Here is a 19,617-nt window from a genome sequence, read left to right as displayed (position 1 = left end):
AGACACAAGAGATGCAGTTTCATCCCTGGGTTGGGAAGATCCCATGGAGGAGGGCATGGCAACCCACTCCAGTATTCTTGCCTGCAGAATCCCATGGACAGAGGAGCATGGCAGGCTATGGTCCATGGGGTTGCAAAGAGTCAGACACGACTGAAGTGACTGAGTGCACACACATGAACAGCCAAGGATTGGCAAGCTGGCAAAAGCCTTCAAGGCAGGAATGCATTAGGCTTCTTGGGGAGATTCAAGCGCAAACCTGTAGTGCCCAAACACTTGAACTTTGTGATAATATACTTTTTTTTTTCTCTCTCTCTCTCTCCCGACTCCAGTCTCTCAAATTCTTTGGTCACAGACTGCTGCTTCTCCATCTTTCCATCCTCTATTCACCCTTCAGCATAATCTCAACTTTCAGCTTCCACTTCCTTCCTGGATGCAGGATAGTCTCTCTTCACAGATTTGGCACATTTTAGGCTGTTCTCAAGGAAATTCTTCCAGAGCTGACTTATTAATTAGGTACAAATTGCCAACATCTGTTGGATCATAGAAAAAACACAGGAGTTTCAGAAAAACGTCTATTTCTGCTTTACTGACTATGCCAAAGCCTTTGACTGTGTGGATCACAACAAACTGGAAAATTCTTAAAGAGATAGGAATATCAGATCACTTTACCTGCCTCCTGAGAAATCTGTATGCAGGTCAAGAAACAACAGTTAGAACTGGACATGGAACAACAGACTGGTTCCAAATCGGGAAAAGAGTACGTCAAGGCTGTACATTATCACCCTGTTTGTTTAACTAATATGCAGAGTACATTAAGAGAAACGCTGGACTGGATGAAGTACAAGATGGAATCAAGATCACCGGGAAAAATATCAGTAACCTCAGATACATAGATGGCAACCCACTCCAGTACTCTTGCCTAGAAAATTTCAAGGATGGAGGAGCCTGGTGGGCTATAGTCCATGCAGTCACAAAGAGTAAGACATGATTGAGCGACTTCATGACCTTTATGGCAGAAAGCGAAGACTAAAGAGCCTCTTGATGAAAGTGAAAGAGGAGAGTCAAAAAGCTGACTTAAAAGTCAACATTCAGAAAACTAAGATCATGGCATCTGGTCCCATCACTTCATGGGAAATAGACAGGGAAACAGTGGAAACAGAGAGAGACTTTATTTTGGGGGGCTCCAAAATCACTGCAGATGGTGACTGCAGCCATGAAATTAAAAGACCCTTGCTCCTTGGAAGAAAAGCTATGACCAACCTAGACAGCGTATTAAAAAGCAGAGACATTACTTTGCCAACAAAGGTCCATCTAGTCAAAGCTATGGTTTTTCCAGAAGCCATGTATGAAAGTAAGAGTTGGACTATAAAGAAAGCTGAGTGCTGAAGAATTGATACTTTTGAACTGTGGTGTTGGAGAAGACTCTTGAGAGTCCCTTAGACTGCAAGGAGATCCAACCAGTCCATCCTAAAGGAAATGAGTCCTGGGTGTTCATTGGAAGGACTTATGTTGAAGCTGAAACTCCAATACTTCGGCCACTTGATGCAAAGAACTGACTCATTTGAAAAGACCCTGATGCTGGGAAAGATTGAAGGCAGGAGGAAAAGGGGATGACAGACGATGAGATGGTTGGATGGCATCACTGACTCAACGGACATGACTTTGAGTAAATTCCAGGGGTTGGCGATGGACAGGGAAGCCTGGCATGCTGCAGTCCATGGGGTCACAAAGAGTCAGACACGACTGAGCAACTGAACGGAACTAAACTGATAGTGCCTAAGACCAACAATGCTTTAGGGGTACACATAAATGCTTTAATTTTAATTTTTTTTTAAATCAGAAGAAAAAATGGACATAATAACTAATTACATTCAACTGGACATGGAAAAACAGACTGGTTCCAAAAAGGAAAAGGAGTACGTCAAGGATGTATATTGTCACCCTGCTTATTTCACTTCTATGCAGAGTACATCATGAGAAACGCTGGGCTGGAAGAAGCACAAGCTGGAATCAAGATTGCCGGGAGAAATATCAATAACCTCAGATATGCAGATGACACCACCCTTATGGCAGAAAGTGAAGAGGAACTAAAAAGCTTCTTGATGAAAGTGAAAGAGGAGAGTGAAAAAGGTGGCTTAAAGCTCAACATTCAGAAAACTAAGATCATGGCATCTGGTCCCATCACTTCATGGCAAATAGATGGGGAAACAGTGGAAACAGTGTCAGACCTTATTTTGGGGGGCTCCAAAATCACTGCAGATGGTGATTGCAGCCATGAAATTAAAAGACGCTTACTCCTTGGAAGAAAAGTTATGACCAACCTAGATAGCATATTCAAAAGCAGAGACATTACTTTGTCAACAAAAGTCCATCTAGTCAAGGCTATGGTTTTTCCAGTGGTCATGTATGGATGTGAGAGTTGGACTGTGAAGAAAGCTGAGCGCCAAAGAATTGATGCTTTTGAACTGTGGTGTTGGAGAAGACTCTTGAGAGTCCCTTGGACTGCAAGGACATCCAACCAGTCCATTCTAAAGGAGATCAGCCCTGGGTGTTCTTTGGAAGGAATGATGCTAAGGCTGAAACTCCAGTACTTTGGCCACCTCATGCAAAGAGTTGACTCATTGGAAAAGACTCTGATGCTGGGAGGGGACAGGAGGAGAAGGGGACGACAGAGGATGATGAGATGGCTGGATGGCATCACCGACTCGATGGATGTGAGTTTGAGTGAACTCTGGGAGATGGTGATGGACAGGGAGGCCTGGCGTGCTGCAATTCATGGGGTCGCAAAGAGTTGGACATGACTGAGCGACTGAACTGAACTGAACTGAACTTACACCAGTGCAATTATAAATATATAATTCAAATATGTTTATGGAAGAAAGGATGCATAAAGGCAAAATTTTCTTGGGCCCACAGAAGTCATAATAGTCCTTGAATTCTTCTGCGTCAGCACAACCCTACATCCTCCTCCATCAGAACTTGTCCATTCCAGCAAAAGAGACACTGATGTATAGATCAGTCTTATGGACTCTGTGGGAGAGGGAGAGGGTGGGGAGATTTCGGAGAATGGCAGTGAAACATGTATAATATCATGTATGAAATGAGATGCCGGTCCAGGTTCGATGCACGATACTGGATGCTTGGGGCTGGTGCACTGGGACGACCCAGAGGGAGGGTATGGGGAGGGAGGAGGGAGGAGGGTTCAGGATGGGGAACACAGGTATACCTGTGGTGGATTCATTTCGATATTTGGCAAAACTAATACAATATTGTAAAGTTTAAAAAAAAAAAAAAAAAGAACTGGTCCATTCTACCTGGATAGGTAATACCCAGACCAGAGGTGACTATAGATTATTTATTCCAAACATGATTTATGGTGATAGTTGCATAACTCACTAAATCTACTAAAAACTATTAAATGGTCACCCTTAATATAGGATGAATTTTATGATATGTAAAATATACCTCAATAAAAAAATTTAAAGATATAGATTAAATAGGAAAAGTAGAAATACAAGTGTATCTAGAGGTACAAAAAGATGAATTTCAGATTATTATGCTTGCTTGAATTCAAAAGTTTATCCATAAAAATGTGCTGCAATAAGGAGAGTTAAAATTTTATCTATCTTAAATATGAACATCTTAAAAGATGATGCTGTTAAAGTACTGCACTCAGTATGTCAGCAAATTTGGAAAACTCAGCAGTGACCACAGGACTGGAAAAGGCCAGTTTTTATTCCAGTACCAAAGAAAGGTAATGCCAAAGCATGTTCAAACTACCACATAATTGCGCTCATTTCACATGCTAACAAAGTAATGCTCAAAAGTCTCCAAGTCAGGCTTCAGCAGAACATGAACCAAGAATTTCCAGATGTACAAGCTAGATTTAGAAAAGGCAGAGGAACTAGAGATCAAATTGCCAACATCTGTTGGATCACAGAAAAAGCAAGGGAATTTCAAAAAGCATCTATTTCTGCTTCATTGACTAAACTATAGCCTTTGACTGTGTGGTTCAAAACAAACCATGGAAATTTTTCAGAGATGGGAATACCATACCACCTTATCTGCCTCCTGAAAAACTTGTATGCAGGACAACAAGCAACAGTTAGAATCAGACATCGAACAATGGACTGGTTCCACATTGGGAAAGGAGTACGTCAAGGCTGTATGTTGTCACCCTGCTTATTTAACTTATATGTAGAGTACATCAGTTGAAATGCCGAGCTGGATAAATCACAAGCTGGATAAATCACAAGCTGCCAGAAAAAATATCAACAATCTCATATATGCAGATGATAGCACTCTAATGGCAGAAATGAAGAGGAAATAAAGAGCCTCTTGATGAGGGTAAAACAGGAGAGTGAAACAGCTGGCTTAAAACTCAACATTCAAAAAACTAAGACCATGGCATCTTGTCCCATCTCTTTATGGCAAATAGATCAGGAAAAAGTGGGAATAGTGGAAGGTTTTATTTTCTTGGGCTCCAAAATCACTGCGAATGGTGACGGCAGCCACGAGATTAAAAGATTCTTGCTCCTTGGAAGAAAAGCTATGATAAGCCTAGACAGTGTATTCAAAGGCAGAGACATCACTTTTCCAACAAAGGTCCATATAGTCAAAGCTACAGTTTTTCCAGTCACCATGTACGGATGTGAGAGCTGGACCAAGAAGAAAGCTGAGCACTGAAGAACTGATAATTTCAAATTATGGTGCTGGAAAAGTCTTGAGAGTCTCTTTGACAGCAAGGAGATTAAACTAGTCAATCCTAAAGGAAATCAACCCTGAATATTCATTGGAAGGGCTGATGCTGGAACTGAACCTCCAACACTGTGGCCATCTGATCGAGGAGCTAACTCATTGGAAAAGACCCTGATACTGGGAAAGATTGAAGGCAAGAGGAGAAGGGGGCAACAGGAATGAGATGGTTAGATGGCATCACTGATTCAATGGACATGAGTTTGAGCAAACTCTGGGAGATAGTGAAGGACAAGGAAGGCTGGAGTGCTGTGGTCCATGGGGTCACAAAGAGTCGGACACGACTTAGTGAATGAACAACAGAATATGAACAATATACAAACAAGGATGAAAAAGTGAATCAAAAATGCCACAACATTCTATATGTGAAAATAATTACAGAAGTTTGGTGATAAAAAAAAACTCATTGTAGTAGTAATTAGGGGAGCCTGGTTGCAATTAAGTACAGGAAGGATATTAAAACTTCCAAAAGATATTTCTCTAAGCCACAACAGAAGAATAAGAGCAACAGAATAATTGGAACCACATCCAAACCCACTTCCTTGTTATTTACCAATATCATCTAAAGAATACTGTCTAGATGCTGGCATTAGACAATCTTCAGTTGACAACTTTAAATCACATTAAAACTAAAAAAAAAAAATCAAAGAATTTTATGACATGGGTTAAAAGTTTATAGCCTTGAAACTACAAAAAAATTTGTGCCCACTACAAACCACATCCCGGCAACTGTCATGTCTCTGCAGTGAAATGGTTTTGTTGTGGTTGAGGCAATCATCTCTGAGTTAATTATTAGCTACTATTCAAATCAAGTGTAATTTGTCTATTGTACATTAGATCACTTTTAAGAGAAGGGTACAAAATTTCATTTTTAGCAACTGATATTGAATGTTATAATCATTCATTTGTCATCCTATGTAATGCAATCAAAATGAGTAGAAAACTATGTTTTTTATGACTGCATGAAATGGCAGTCATTTTTCAGGCAGCTGAAATTAAGTTCAAATGTTATCTGCTTAATGACAGTGAACATTTATATAAAAAGAGAAAATGAATACTTTTTTTAAAATGTACTTTCCTGCTATGTTATTTTGAAAAGTATCTAGAACTAGCACTTCCCATTTACATAAAGCAGATTTTAATCATTTTGTGGTTTGGTTTGGGGATCTAAAACAAATCAATGTTATCTTAAATTGAAAGACTAAGTGAAGTTAGTCAAGATTTCTCTATTATGAAAAGATATAATAATTATGATAAAATAATGTCAATAGCCATCTTTTTAATCTCAGCATATTTTTAACACTGGAAATACTTTTTCAATAGCCTAATAAAATTAATATTACTCATCAGCAGAATACTTTCGTATATACAAAGAATTTTTCATATTCTTTTTTGCACTAGAACCTCAAAACAACCCAGTATGTTAGCATGGTGAATAGTTTTTGATGAGCTGCCCATCATCCTACTCTTGCATTCCAGTCCCCTATAATGAAAAGGACATCTTTTTTGGATGTTAGTTCTAAAAGGTCTTGTAGGTCTTCATAGAACTGTTCAGCTTCAACTTCTTCAGCTTTACTGGTTGGGCATAGGCTTGGATCACCGTGATATTGAATGGTTTGCCTTGGAAATGAATAGAGATCATTCTGTCATTTTTGAAATTGCATCCAAGTACTGCATTTTGAACTCTTTTGTTGACCATGATGGCTACTTCATTTCTTTTATAGGATTCCTGTCCACAGTAGTAGATATAATGATCATCTGAGTTAAATTCATCAATTCCAGTCCATTTTAGTTCGCTGATTCCTGGAATATCGACATTCACTCTTGCCATCTCCTGTTTGATCACTTCCAATTTGCCTTGATTCATGGACCTAACATTCCAGGTTTCTATGCAATATTGCTTTTACAGCATCGGACCTTACTTCTATCACCGGTCACATCCACAACTGGGTATTGTTTTTGCTTTGGCTCCATCCCTTCATTCTTTCTGGAGTTATTTCTCCACTGATCTCCGGTAGCATACTGAGCACCTACCAACCTGGGGAGTTTCTCTTTCAGTATCCTATCATTTTGCCTTTACATACTGTTCACGGGGTTAGAAAACTAAGATCATGGCATCTGGTCCCATCACTTCATGGCAAATAGATGGGGAAGCAGTGGAAACAGTGTCAGACCTTATTTTGGGGGGCTCCAAAATCACTGCAGATGGTGACTACAGCCATGAAATTAAAAGATGCTTACTCTTTGGAAGGAAAGTTATGACCAACCTAGATAGCATATTCAAAAGTAGAGACATTACTTTGCCAACAAAGGTCTGTCTAGTCAAGGCTATGGTTTTTCCAGTGGTCATGTATGGATGTAAGAGTTGGACTGTGAAGAAAGCTGAGTGCCGAAGAATTGATGCTTTTGAACTGTGGTGTTGGAGAAGACTCTTGAGAGTCCCTTGGACTGCAAGGAAATCCAACCAGTCCATTCTGAAGGAGATCAGCCCTGGGATTTCTTTGGAAGGAATGATGCTGTGGCTGAAACTGCAGTACTTTGGCCACCTCATGCGAAGAGTCGACTCATTGGAAAAGACTCTGATGCTGGGAGGGATTGGGGACAGGAGAAGGGGACAACATAGGATGAGATGGCTGGATGGCATCACCGACTCGATGCACATGAGTTTGGGTGAACTCCGGGAGTTGATGATGGACAGGGAGGCCTGGCGTGCTGCGATTCATGGCGTCACAAAGAGTCGGACATGACTGAGCGACTGAACTGAACTGCCAGTCATCCTTTTCCTCTTCCTCTGGCCAAAAAATAACCCCACTATTCTTTAAGGAAATCACCTCTCTCCAGTCACAGCAGTATAGTTTGGGTGGAGTTAACCCCATCCATTGTACCAGAAATGGCTTAAGCCAATTAGTATTCTTTATCTTTCGGTCTCATTAATTGGTTCAGGAATAGTCACTTAACTCAGTCACTTAATGGTCACTGTCTTGTGTTCTAGGACTTCTAGGCAAGGGCACTTCTTTTTTGTTCCATGGGAACTAATGAAAGATTCTGAAACTTTCCTGAGTAGTACAGTGGAAGGATGTAAGATCTGGAAACAGAACTGCTAACAACTTTTTTTTAAAAGATATGGACCATTTTTAAAGTTTTTATTGAACTTGTTACAATGGTGCTTCTGTTTTATGTTTTGCTTTTTTGGCCATGAGACACGTGGAATCTTAGCTCCCTGAACAAGGTCAACCTGCACCCCCTACATGCTAAGGCAAGGTCTTAACCACTGAACCACCAGGGAAGTCCTGACAACTGCTAACAACTTAAGTGCCACACAATGAAAGATGGAGAAAAAGGGAGGGAAAAGGAGAAAGGCTGAGAGCACAGAATGAAAGCAGGAAAGTGAAGAAAGACAAGAAAAAAACAGAGAAAAGAGATCCCTAAGTCAGAAGAAGCCCTTATCAGAAGAAAAGAGAGAGTCCAGAGCCAAAGAATTAGGGTAGAGGCACAGCATCCAAAAAAAGAGAGCTTAGGCTGTAGTGGGTTCAGAGAATGAACAGGCTCTTATCACCCACTGCACAACACTTCAGGAAGGCTTCCGCATAAATTATTACCTGCATGTCACCACCTTCAGAAACTCTCTGATACTGCTCACAGCTCAGAGGTTATTCTGAAGTGGCAACAGCAGCAAGGATTCAAGCAAACATGGTCATTGGTTGAAAAGACCTAACAGAATTTACAGAGAGATAAACAGAAGTCTTAAAAGTTAAAATCCAAATTCTGAAGCATGACATATAAGGTCCAGCCACATTCTATAACCCTGTCAGGGCACCACAGCAAACTATCTATACCTCCAACTTTTCCATCCAACTTGGTTGCCTCTTCTAGTAAACCCTGAACAGCAGCATTGCCTTCCACTCCAACCTTTGGAGCACAGAGCCTGGGACACAGTGACTGTTCAGTGAACTACAGCTGAAACAAAAAAATCCCATCATCCCATGACTCTAAATGCTATTTTTCTCAAGATTCTCATATCTCAACAAAAGCACTTATCTGTAACATTAAATTCCATGACAGTTTTCACTCACAGATCTAAACATGATTAGATATTGATCCAGAAGGGCCTACTTGGTTGCACTGTCTTACTGCAGCTCTTGGCAGGCTTTGGGGAAGTAGGGGCAGTCTCACTATTTGTTTCCTTACTACTGAGTGTTCTTCTGCTTCCCCTGCCTCTTACTCAATTTGCCTTCTCTTTAGCTTCACCAAAGGAAAACTGAAGCTTGCCTGTCTCTCAAGGCCAAAGCTTTTCCTTCATTAAGCAGGGACAAGAGAACCAGTCAGGATGTCAGAAACCAGAGGTCTTGCTGTGACTCAGCTGCTCAAACAGGTCAACCTCTCTTAGCCTCAGTTTTCTTGTAAGTGAAATGAAAATAGAAATTCCTCATCTACCTCTCTCCCTCAAATGATGATTATGAGGGTTAAATAAAATAGTATGTGTGCAAGTGCAAAGCCCTAGAATAAGGCATAATAGATTTTTATCATTAAAGGGTAGTCAATGACATTGGCCAAGTTATGAAAACAAAATAAGTGTCCATCAATGAATCTCACTTATATCTGGAATCTAAATTTTTTTTTATTTTTATTAAAAAAAAATCAAGTTCATATATATATATATAAATATATATATAGATGGTTGAAGTGAGGGACGGGGGGTGTGCAAAATGGGTGAAGGCAGTCAAAAGGCATAAACTTGCAATAATAAAATTTAAAAGTTAAGGAGACATAAAGTACATCATGGTGACTCTATATTGCACATTTGAAAGTTGCTAAAAGAGTATATCTTAAAAGCTATCACAAGAAAAATATATTTGTAACTTTATATAGTGATGGAAGCTAACTAGGCTTATTATGACGACCTTTTCACAATATATACAAATACCAGATCATCATGTTTACACTGCAACTAATATAATGTTCTATGTCAATTATTAAAAGAGATCTAATGAGTCTTAAATACACTAGTGATTTTAGCAACCTTTGACTGGGTTACCTGTAACATAATAGGCTAAATCACTGCTACTGTGTTCACCAAAAGCAAATCATTTCATCATTAGTTGTTTATCAAGTTCTTATCCTAAGTCAATCGTTCACTACTTTTTTCAAATTTTCCCTAGCAAATCTAAGGGATATAAGGCATATCCACTGGTAACAGTGGTTCTCTGACTTATCTCCAAAGATTGGTAGACCTGCTATTTGACAAATACTTGGGCTTTGAAAAGGCTACAGACATAAATAAAAATGAACATTATTCCTGCACACATGGAACTTACAGCCTCAGGGAGCAACGCAAACAACAGATTTAGACACACACTCTAAGTATGCGTGAGTCTGTACTTAGTGTACTCTCGCTTTGAAACAGCCCCACCTGTGACTTCACCCACCTTCATTCCCACCCCCAGGGAAGCACACACCTCCAGATTGTGAATCACTGTGTTAGGTGTCAGAAGAGAATTAAACTCTATAATACTCTACAAGAAATTTTTTTCCCAGGTTAAGAATTGATATACTATAAGAAAAGCAGTCCAGGTAGAGATCAGGAGACCTAAGTAGAACCTCAAATACAGAACGAGCTGCTTAATTTGTGAGTACTGAGGCAAAATGAAAAATGTAGGGCCTCTCATTCAAAAACTATTACAGATAGAACAGTCTTATGGACTCTGTGGGAGAGGGAGAGGGTGGGAAGATTTGGGAGAATGGCATTGAAACATGTAAAATATCATGTATGAAACGAGCTGCCAGTCCAGGTTCGATGCATGATACTGGATGCTTGGGGCTAGTGCACTGGGATGACCCAGAGGGATGGTATGGGGTGTGAGGAGGGAGGAGGGTTCAGGATGGGGAACACATGTATACCTGTGGCGGATTCATTTTGATATTTGGCAAAACTAATACAATTATGTAAAGTTTAAAAATAAAATAAAATTAAAAAAAATAAAAAAAACAAAAACTATTACAGATAGCTAGTGGGAAGCTGCTGTATAGCACAGGGAGCTCAGCTCAGTGTTCTGTGATGACCTAAGTTGGGGGCTGGTGGGAGGCTCAAGAGGGAGAGGATATGTGTGTGTATATATATATACACACATATATAGCTGATTCATTGTATAGCAGAAACTAACACAACATTATGAAGCAATTATATTCCAATTTTTAAAATTATTAAGAATTTCAAGGCAGTGACAGCAGAGCATTTAAACTAAGCCCAGTGCCTTCTGTGACTGCATAAGTCACAAACCCATGAAACCTTCATGGATTCCATATTTACTGGGTGTGCAATTTTTATGTAGTGACTTAACCTATTTCAGGTTCCTTGCAGCTATAAAATTAAGGGAGGGAAGAAAAGACTTTCAACTTCACTCCATACCTAACCTCTGCCTCTCTGCTAAGGAGATAGATCATTCATTTGGAGAGAGTTCTTTCACTCTTTTATATAACCATTAAAACTCTGACTGTAACTCAAAGCTAGTAATGAAAACCCATTAATAGTATTTATCTTCAACCATACTAATGTTTCTTGCCTCTATATACCACCTTAATTTTGTCTAAAAGAAAACAAAAAGTCTCCAAAGGAGAGTTCCAAGTTTACTATTTTCCCATGAATGCCATTTAAATCTGAAATTCCCAACTGAGGTTTCTATGAAGTATTTTTTCCCTTACTAAAATGTCTCCTTGAACAAATTAGATATTTTCTTTTTTTCCTCTCCCTGAAAAATTATTCAGAAGCAACCTTCACATACAGTACAACATCTAGGTCTCATCCAGTGAAAAGTAGGCAAAATGTCAATTTGAGAGTGAGTTCAATAATCCTTTTATTCTACCTGCTTAGCGCTTAGCGCTTGGCATAACATAACTGACAGCAATACAGACCAAGTGTTTTTAATCTGGAGCTTATGGAAAGAATTTTGGGAAGTAATTAACTTGAATGGAAAAAAATATATACCTTTATTTTCATTAACCTCTAAATTAAATTTAGCATTTTATTCCATTATGAACGTAAGCAACAAACCACAGGAGTATGTTGTTGTTGTTCAATTGCTCAGTCATGTCCAACTCTTCGTGACCCCATGGACTGCAGCACGCCAGGCTTTCCTGTCCTTCACCATCTCCCAGAGCTTGCTCCAACTCATGTCCATTGAGTCAGTGATGCCATCCAACCAACTTATCCTCTGTCATCCCTTTCTCCTCCTGCCTTCACTCTTTCCCAGCATCAGGGTGTTTTCTAATGGGTCAGGTCTTCATATCCGGTGGCCAAAGTGTTGGAGCTTCAGCTTCAGCATCAGTCCTTCCAATGAATAGTCAGGATTGATTTCCTTTAGGATTAACTAGTTTGATCTCCTTGCAATGCAAGGGACTCTCAGGGGTCTTTTCCAACACCACAATTCAAAAGCATCAATTCTTTGGCGCTCAACCTTCTTTAGGGTCCAACTTTCACATCCATACATGACAACTGGAAAAACCACAGCTTTGAATATATGAACCTTTGTTGGTAAATTTAGCATTTTGTTCCATTATGAACACGGGCAACAAACCACAGGAGTATGAGCAGTGCCTAAGTATGACTTGATTACCAGTAAATACTAAGCACATTTTCTTATCATATTATAGTTACTTCAGTCACTACTTTAAAATTGCAATGGTTATTGAATCCTCTAATAGATAATTCTATTTTAATGTATTAATGAAAAATCATACGTACTATTATAACACAATTTGGCTTTTACATTGAAAGAACTGCAGTTCAATATAATTGGCTTCCTTTGTAATTCTAAATATCTCATTCTATGCATTCAAAAACATAATTCTGAGGAAAGGTCTATAGACTTCACCAGACTACCCAAATGGTCTATGGCACAAAAAAGATGACAACTGCATTTCTGTCTCAAAAATAGTAACAGACCTAATAAAAACAGTCTTTAGAATTCTGGTTCCACAGCAATATTCACATTAAAACAAAATTTTTGTGGTCCACTGATTTTAATATTACAACATCAAGGACACAAAAACAGAACAGCTTTTGCTGTTGTTGGGTTTTTTTTTGGGGAGGAGGAGCAGTTCCTCTTGTTTTGTTTTTTGTTTTTGCACATGACCACAGGATTTAATATGAAAACATATAACACAGATATAGGTTTTTCCTCCATTATCTGAAATGTTATTTGGATTGGTACCTGGGATGACAGTAGGTTACAATCAATGAACAGTCCTTTTCCGGTTTTATATCTTTGTATCAATCCAGTCATAATGGCTCCGTAGGCATAAAGGCCAGTGGCAAGATCAGTCATGGCCACTCCTGGACGAACTGGATCTCCATCCTGATTTGAGGGTTGGGTGAAGGAAAACACAAATTGAAAATTAAAACCATCATATAAATTCACAAATATTCTAAGGTCAAATAAAAGAAAGAATTGTATATCATGTGCACATACACACAAAAGAAATACAACAAACTGCTATTGTGGATATCTGTTGGTGGCAAGAATGTATTTATATTTACTATATATTTATCATATTTCTCAACCCACCCACCCCCTACCAACCAAACTAAACAAAACCAAATGAAATAAAAGCTTCCCACTGTAAAATATATTAAGAGGGAACTTCAGACATGTTTTTGAAAATATTTTATTGCATTTGGTTTTGTTTAGTTTGGTTGGTAGAGGGTGGGTTCAGAAATATGATAAATATACTGTAAATATATTACTTATAATTTCAAAGAGTCAAGCAATCAAAAGGCACAGGAGAAGCAGAAGCAGCTTCTAGACATTGAGAGAAGCCCTCACAATGACAAAATATTTAAGTAAAGTTTTAATACTAATTAACATCTTCAATTTATGTCAGTCTTAGTTGACAATCCAATCCTTGACCTTGAATCAGAATCCTTGAATTCTGATATGTAAAGATATCAGAATAGTACCAGGCAAAAGACACTTGCTCTGTAGAAGAAAAGCTATGATAATCATGAAAGTGAAAGTCGCTCAGCTGTGTCCGACTCTTTGCTACCCCATGGTTTATACAGTCCAGGGAATTCGCCAGGCCAGAATACTGGAGTGGATAGTTATTCCCCTCTCCAGGGGATCTTCCCAACACAGGGATCAAACCCAGGTCTCCTGAATTGCAGGTGGATTCTTTACCAGCTGAGCCAACAGGGAAGCCCTAGGGAGCACATTAAAAAGCAGACACTACTTTGACAACAAAGGTCCATCTAGTCAAAGCTATGGCTTTTCCAGTAGTCATGTATGGGTGTGAGAAAAGTGAAAGTAAAAATGGCTCAGTCGTATCCGACCCTTTGCTACCCTATGGACTATTCAGTCCACGGATGTAAGTGCTGAACAATAAAGAAGACTGAACGCCAAAAAATTAATGCTCTTGAGCTGTGGTGTTGGAGAAGACCCTTGAAAGTCCCTTGGACTGCAAGGAGATCCAACCAGTCAATCCTAAAGGAAATCAACCCTGACTATTCATTGGAAGGACTGATGCTGAATCTCCAGTACTTTGACCACCTGATGCAAAGACCTGACCCATCAGAAAGGACCCTGATGCTGGGAAAGATTGAAGGCAGGAGGAGAAGGGGATGACAGAGGATGAGATGGTTGGATGGCATCACTGACTCAATGGACAGGAGTTTGAGCAAACACCGGGAGATGGTGAAGGACAGGGAAGCCTAGCATGCTGCAGTCCATGGGTTCGCAAAGAGTTGGACATGACTGAGTGACTGAACAAGGCAAACAAAAAGTATCCATAAAAATTAGCTATCAAATTTTTTATCAACATTATTATTAATCATTATTGAGTCAGTTTCTATTTTTTACTACCTTGAATTATGCTAAGTCTTTCATTGCACATAATGCCTATAAAACCTACATTTCACAGTTCACCTGGTTGACATATTAATTCATTCACCTCCTTATTCATTAATTCCAGCTGTTGTTCAGTCATTTTCAGAAGCTAATTTTTCCTTTTCTGAAATCTATACACAAACTATGCTAATCATCTTACAATACAGCTGAATAGGTCAAAAGCAAGTAAGTGAGACCCACTCCAGTATTCTTGCTTGGGAAATCCCATGGACAGAGGAGCCTGATGGACTACAGTGTATGGGGTTGCAAGAGTCAGACACAACTTAGTGAATAAACAATTTTTTCCCCCTGCTTGTCAACACAATTTCAAGGAAGATAGTGCTACAAAAACTGGAAATTTCTGGGAATCTTCTATTATTACTGGCAAAACTTTTAATGGCATGAATCCATAAATTTAAAATTAATACCATCATTTGGATTTAAGACTTTAATATATTAAAAGTGAGAGGCGAGTTCAAACTTAAGTTTATAGACATCACCTGCTTTCTCACTATAATATTAATATAATCACATTTTCTCTGCCATACTTTTCAGACAAATAGGGACAAATAAGATAATAAATCCTTTATATTATATTTTAAATTTCCTGAAAAGCAGAGACTATACCTAATATTCTAAAAACATCATTACATTATCCAGCATAATAGTGAGATGTTTGACTATTAAATAAACATTGTCATCCATATATTAGAAACAAAATTGCCACTGCTGAAAAACGACAATTTCTGCCACGTGAAATACTAATTTAAAGAGGCTTGCTCTCTGTGAAGAAGACCTAGGGTGGTGGGATGGAGGGGAGGGAGGTTCAAGTAGGAGGGGATATATGTATACATACAGCTGATTCACATTGTTGTCCAGCAGAAACTAAAACAACATTGTAAAGCAATTATAATCCAATTTTTTTTAAAAGAGTTTTGTTTTCAGGTAAAGAAACTTGCTGACACTTTTTAGATTCAAAGATATGAATAGGCTGAAAATAAAAGCATGGGAATGAATATATCATGCAAACAGCACACATAAGAATGTTGGAGTGACTATATGAATATCAGACTAAATAGGCTTAAAAGAAACAAAAAGAAAGCTACCAGAGAAAAACAGAGAGATTTTATAACAAAAAAAGAATCAATGCACGAGGAAGTATAACAAAAGCATACAGGCACCCAAAAATTGAACCACCAAAATACCAAAAGCAAAAGTGACAGGTCGGAAGAGAGAAATAAACCCTGCAGGAACACTAGTAGGGATGTCAAACCTGAAACGTGAATAGTGGACAATGCAACTAGACAGAGGATTAGAAAGAGAAATAAAAAGTTTAAACAACACTATAAACCAAGTATATCTAACAGATATAAAATGCACATTCCCAAGTGCACATGGAACATTCTCTAGGACAGACCATATCCTAGACCATCAGACAAGCTGAAATAAATTTTAAGTGAGTGACTTCATACAAAATATGTTCTCAGATCACAATGAAATGAATTTCGAGTAAATAACATGCATATTGGAGAAACTCAAAACTATGTGGACAGTAAACAGTGTACTCCCAAAACACCAGTAACAGAGGGAATCATATAATTAGAAAATACTTCAAGATAATAAAAATAAAGGCACAACATACCAGTATTTATGGATGCAGCTAAAGCAGTATTTGAAGGTAATTTAGAATTGTAAATACCAATTTAAAAAAGAAGAAGAATTGTAAATACCAACTTAAAAAAGAAGAAAGATCTCAAATCAGTTACCTAGTTTTCTACTTTAAGATATCAGAAAAAGAAGAGCAAACTGAACTAAAGCAAGCAAAAGGAAGGAAATAATACACATTAGAACAAAACTAATGAAATGCAGAATAGAATCCCAACAGAGAAAATCAACAAAATGAACAGTTGGCTCTTTGAAAAGATCAGTAAGACTGATGAACTTTTAGCTGAATCATCCAAGAAAAAAGGAGACTATTCAAATTACTAACATCAGGAATGAAAGTTGGACATCACTAACAACTTGCATAAATAAAAAGTATTATATGGAAATAAAATGAAGAATTATACACTGACAATTTTGATAACCTAGATGAAATGGACAAACTCCTAAAAAGATACAAACTACTGAAACTGACTAAAGAATAAATAGAAAAAAAGGAAATCAATCCTGAATATTCACTGGAAGGACTGATGCTGAAGCTGCAGCCCCAATACTTTGGCCACCTGATGTGAAGAGCCAACTCATAGGAAAAGATCCTGATGCTGGGAAAAACTGAAGGCAAAAGGAGAATGAGGCAGCAGTGGATGAGATGGTTAGATAGTATCACTGACTCAATGGACATGAATCTGAGCAAACTCAGGGATATGGTGAAGGACAGGGAAGCCTGGGATGTTTGCAGTCAACAGGGTCGCAAAGAGGTGGACACAACTTAGCGACTGAACTACAACAGTCAAGATAAACATAAGATAAAACCCTTCATGATAAAATATTCAACACCAACACACTAGGAATAGAAGAAGATTCTTCAAGCCCTTAAAGGGTAAATGTGAAGAAAAGTTAAAATCATAGTTAAAGGTGAAAGACCGAATGTTTTTCCTCATTAGGAACAAGACAAGGATGTCTGCTCTCATCACTTCAATTAAACATTATGCTGTAGGTTTTAACCAGTGCAGTTAGGGAAGAAAAAAAAGACTGGAAATAAAGAAATGAAACTAACTTTATTTGCAGGTGACATACTTATTTATACAGAAAATACAAAGGAAGCCACTAAGAAAATTCTTAGAACAAATAAGTGAGTTTAGAAAGTTTGCAAGATATAAGGCACCATAGAGAAATTAATATTTTTTCTACACAGTAAAGAATAAATAAACCAAAAATGAAATTAATAAGCAATTTCATTTACAATAGCATCAAGAAAACTAAAATATGAATACATTTAACAAAAAAAATACAAACATATTCTGAAAGCTACAAAATATGGTTGAAAGAAATTAAAGAAGATCTAAATAAATGGAAAGACACCTCACTGTCATGTTTCAAAAGATTCAAATTTTTTAATATTGCAATACTTCTCAAATTGATCTACAGATTTAGTGCAATTTCACCTATCAAAATCCTAGGTGTCTTAGAAAGTAATTAATATGGAAATTTCAGGGACAAAGAATAGCCAAAACAATCTAGAAAAAGAACAAAGTTGGAGGACACATACTTCCCATTTTAAAACTTACTACAAAGCTATTGTAAACAAGACCGCGTGGATAGCCCAGGTAGAAACACAGACAATGGAAATTCTCACCTTCAGTTTTGACAAGCATACCAAGTATAATTCAGAAACGGTCCTCAAAAAGTGCTTAAAAGAATGAAGTTGGACTCCCTCCTCACACTACATATAAAGTGAAAGCTGCTCAGTCGTGTCCAGCTCTTTGCGACCCCATGAACTATACAGCCCATGGAATTCTCCAGGCCAGAATACTAGAGTGGGTAGCCTTTCCCTTCTCCAGGGGATCTTGCCAACCCAGGGATCGAACCCAGGTCTCCTGCAGTGCAGGCGGATTCTTTACCAACTGAGCTATTAGGAAAGCCCCACTATATATAAAATTAATTCTAAATGGACAATAGACTTAAACATATAGGCTAAAACTATTTTTTAAAAAAGAATATAGGAGTAAATCCTCACGATCTTCAATTTGGCACTGATTTTTTAGATATATTTGGTTCCACTGGTAAAGAATCCGCCTGCAATGCGGGAGACCTGGGTTTGATCGCTGGGTTGGAAGATCCCCTGGAGAAGGAAATGGCAACCCACTCCAGTATTCTTGCCTGGAAAATCCCATGGACAGAGAATCTTGGCGGGCTACAGTCCACGGGGTCGCAAAGAGTTAGACACGACTGAGCGACTAACACACACACAAAAAGACATATGTTCCCCCAAGAAACGTGCACAAATTTTCATAGCAGCATTATTCACAGTAACCTAAGAGTGGGAATAACCCAAATATCCATCAACTGAAAAATGTATAAATAAAGTGTGGTATAGCTATATGATAGGATATTTTAGGCAATAAAAAGAAATGAAGAACTAATACATACTACAACATGGAAGAATTTTGAAAACATTAAGCTAAGAAAAAGAAAACAGTCACAAAATGTCACACATTATATATCATTTTTATGAAACATCCATAATAGGCAAATCCATAGAGAGAAAAAGTAGAACCTGGGGCTGAGAGCAAGACGGAATAGGGAGTACTGTTAATGGGCCTAGAGTTTCTTCTGGGGATGATAAAAATGTCCTAAAATTGATTGCACAACTCTGTGAATATACTAGAAAACATTGGATTGCACACTTTAAATGGATAAATTGTATGGTACATGAATTATGTCTCCATAAAGCTGTTTCATTGTTTAAATATTAATACCATCATGATGCTGGTAATTAAAACAGAAAAATAAACATAAACAAAAATAAAATTAATTTTAAAAATCTTTTTAAAGGCCTGCTAAAGAACTAGTCTCTTGTATTGAAGAAAAAGAGGGCATCAGAGGATGAGACGGCTGCATGGCATCACCGATGCAATGGACATGAACTTGGACAAACATCGGGAGATGGTGAGGGACAGGGAGCCCTGGTGTGCTACAGTCCATGGGGTCACAAGAAGTCAGACACGACTGGGCAACTGAACAACAACAACAAAAGAACATATATTTAGTGGAACTCTAGAAGTTATATTTCATGCAAGGCTGTTTCAATTCATTTCAGTCGCTCAGTCATGTCCGACTCTTTGCGACCCCATGAATCGCAGCACGCCAGGCCTCCCTGTCCATCACCATCTCCCAGAGTTCACTCAAACTCACGTCCATCGAGTCGGTGATGCCATCCAGCCATCTCATCCTCTGTCGTCCCCTTCTCCTCCTGCCCCCAATCCCTCCCAGCATCAGAGTCTTTTCCAATGAGTCAACTCTTCTCATGAGGTGGCCAAAGTAC

At 38.4% G+C, this 19,617-nt stretch overlaps 1 protein-coding gene across 31 annotated transcripts in view; it reads right to left on the bottom strand.

Annotated features, from left to right (window-relative positions):
- SUGCT (succinyl-CoA:glutarate-CoA transferase) overlaps window positions 1–19,617 on the bottom strand; it is a 784,651-nt gene that overhangs the window by 664,081 nt on the left and 100,953 nt on the right. For all 31 annotated transcript variants that reach the window (XR_015162296.1, XR_015162293.1, XR_015162297.1 and 28 more), the window contains one exon: window positions 12,963–13,106. Coding sequence is in view for 26 of the 31 variants with exons in the window: in XM_086395998.1 (XP_086252124.1) it covers window positions 12,963–13,106 (144 nt within the window). In the remaining 5 variants the exon portion in view is untranslated. The remainder of the gene's footprint in view (window positions 1–12,962; window positions 13,107–19,617) is intronic.

The sequence above is a fragment of the Bos grunniens genome, chromosome 4 (assembly GCF_055505025.1).
Source record: "Bos grunniens cultivar Pamir isolate PY7600 chromosome 4, Bosgru_T2T1.0, whole genome shotgun sequence".
NCBI classification, from domain to species: domain Eukaryota; kingdom Metazoa; phylum Chordata; class Mammalia; order Artiodactyla; family Bovidae; genus Bos; species Bos grunniens.
This window is presented reverse-complemented; position numbering and strand designations above follow the sequence as displayed.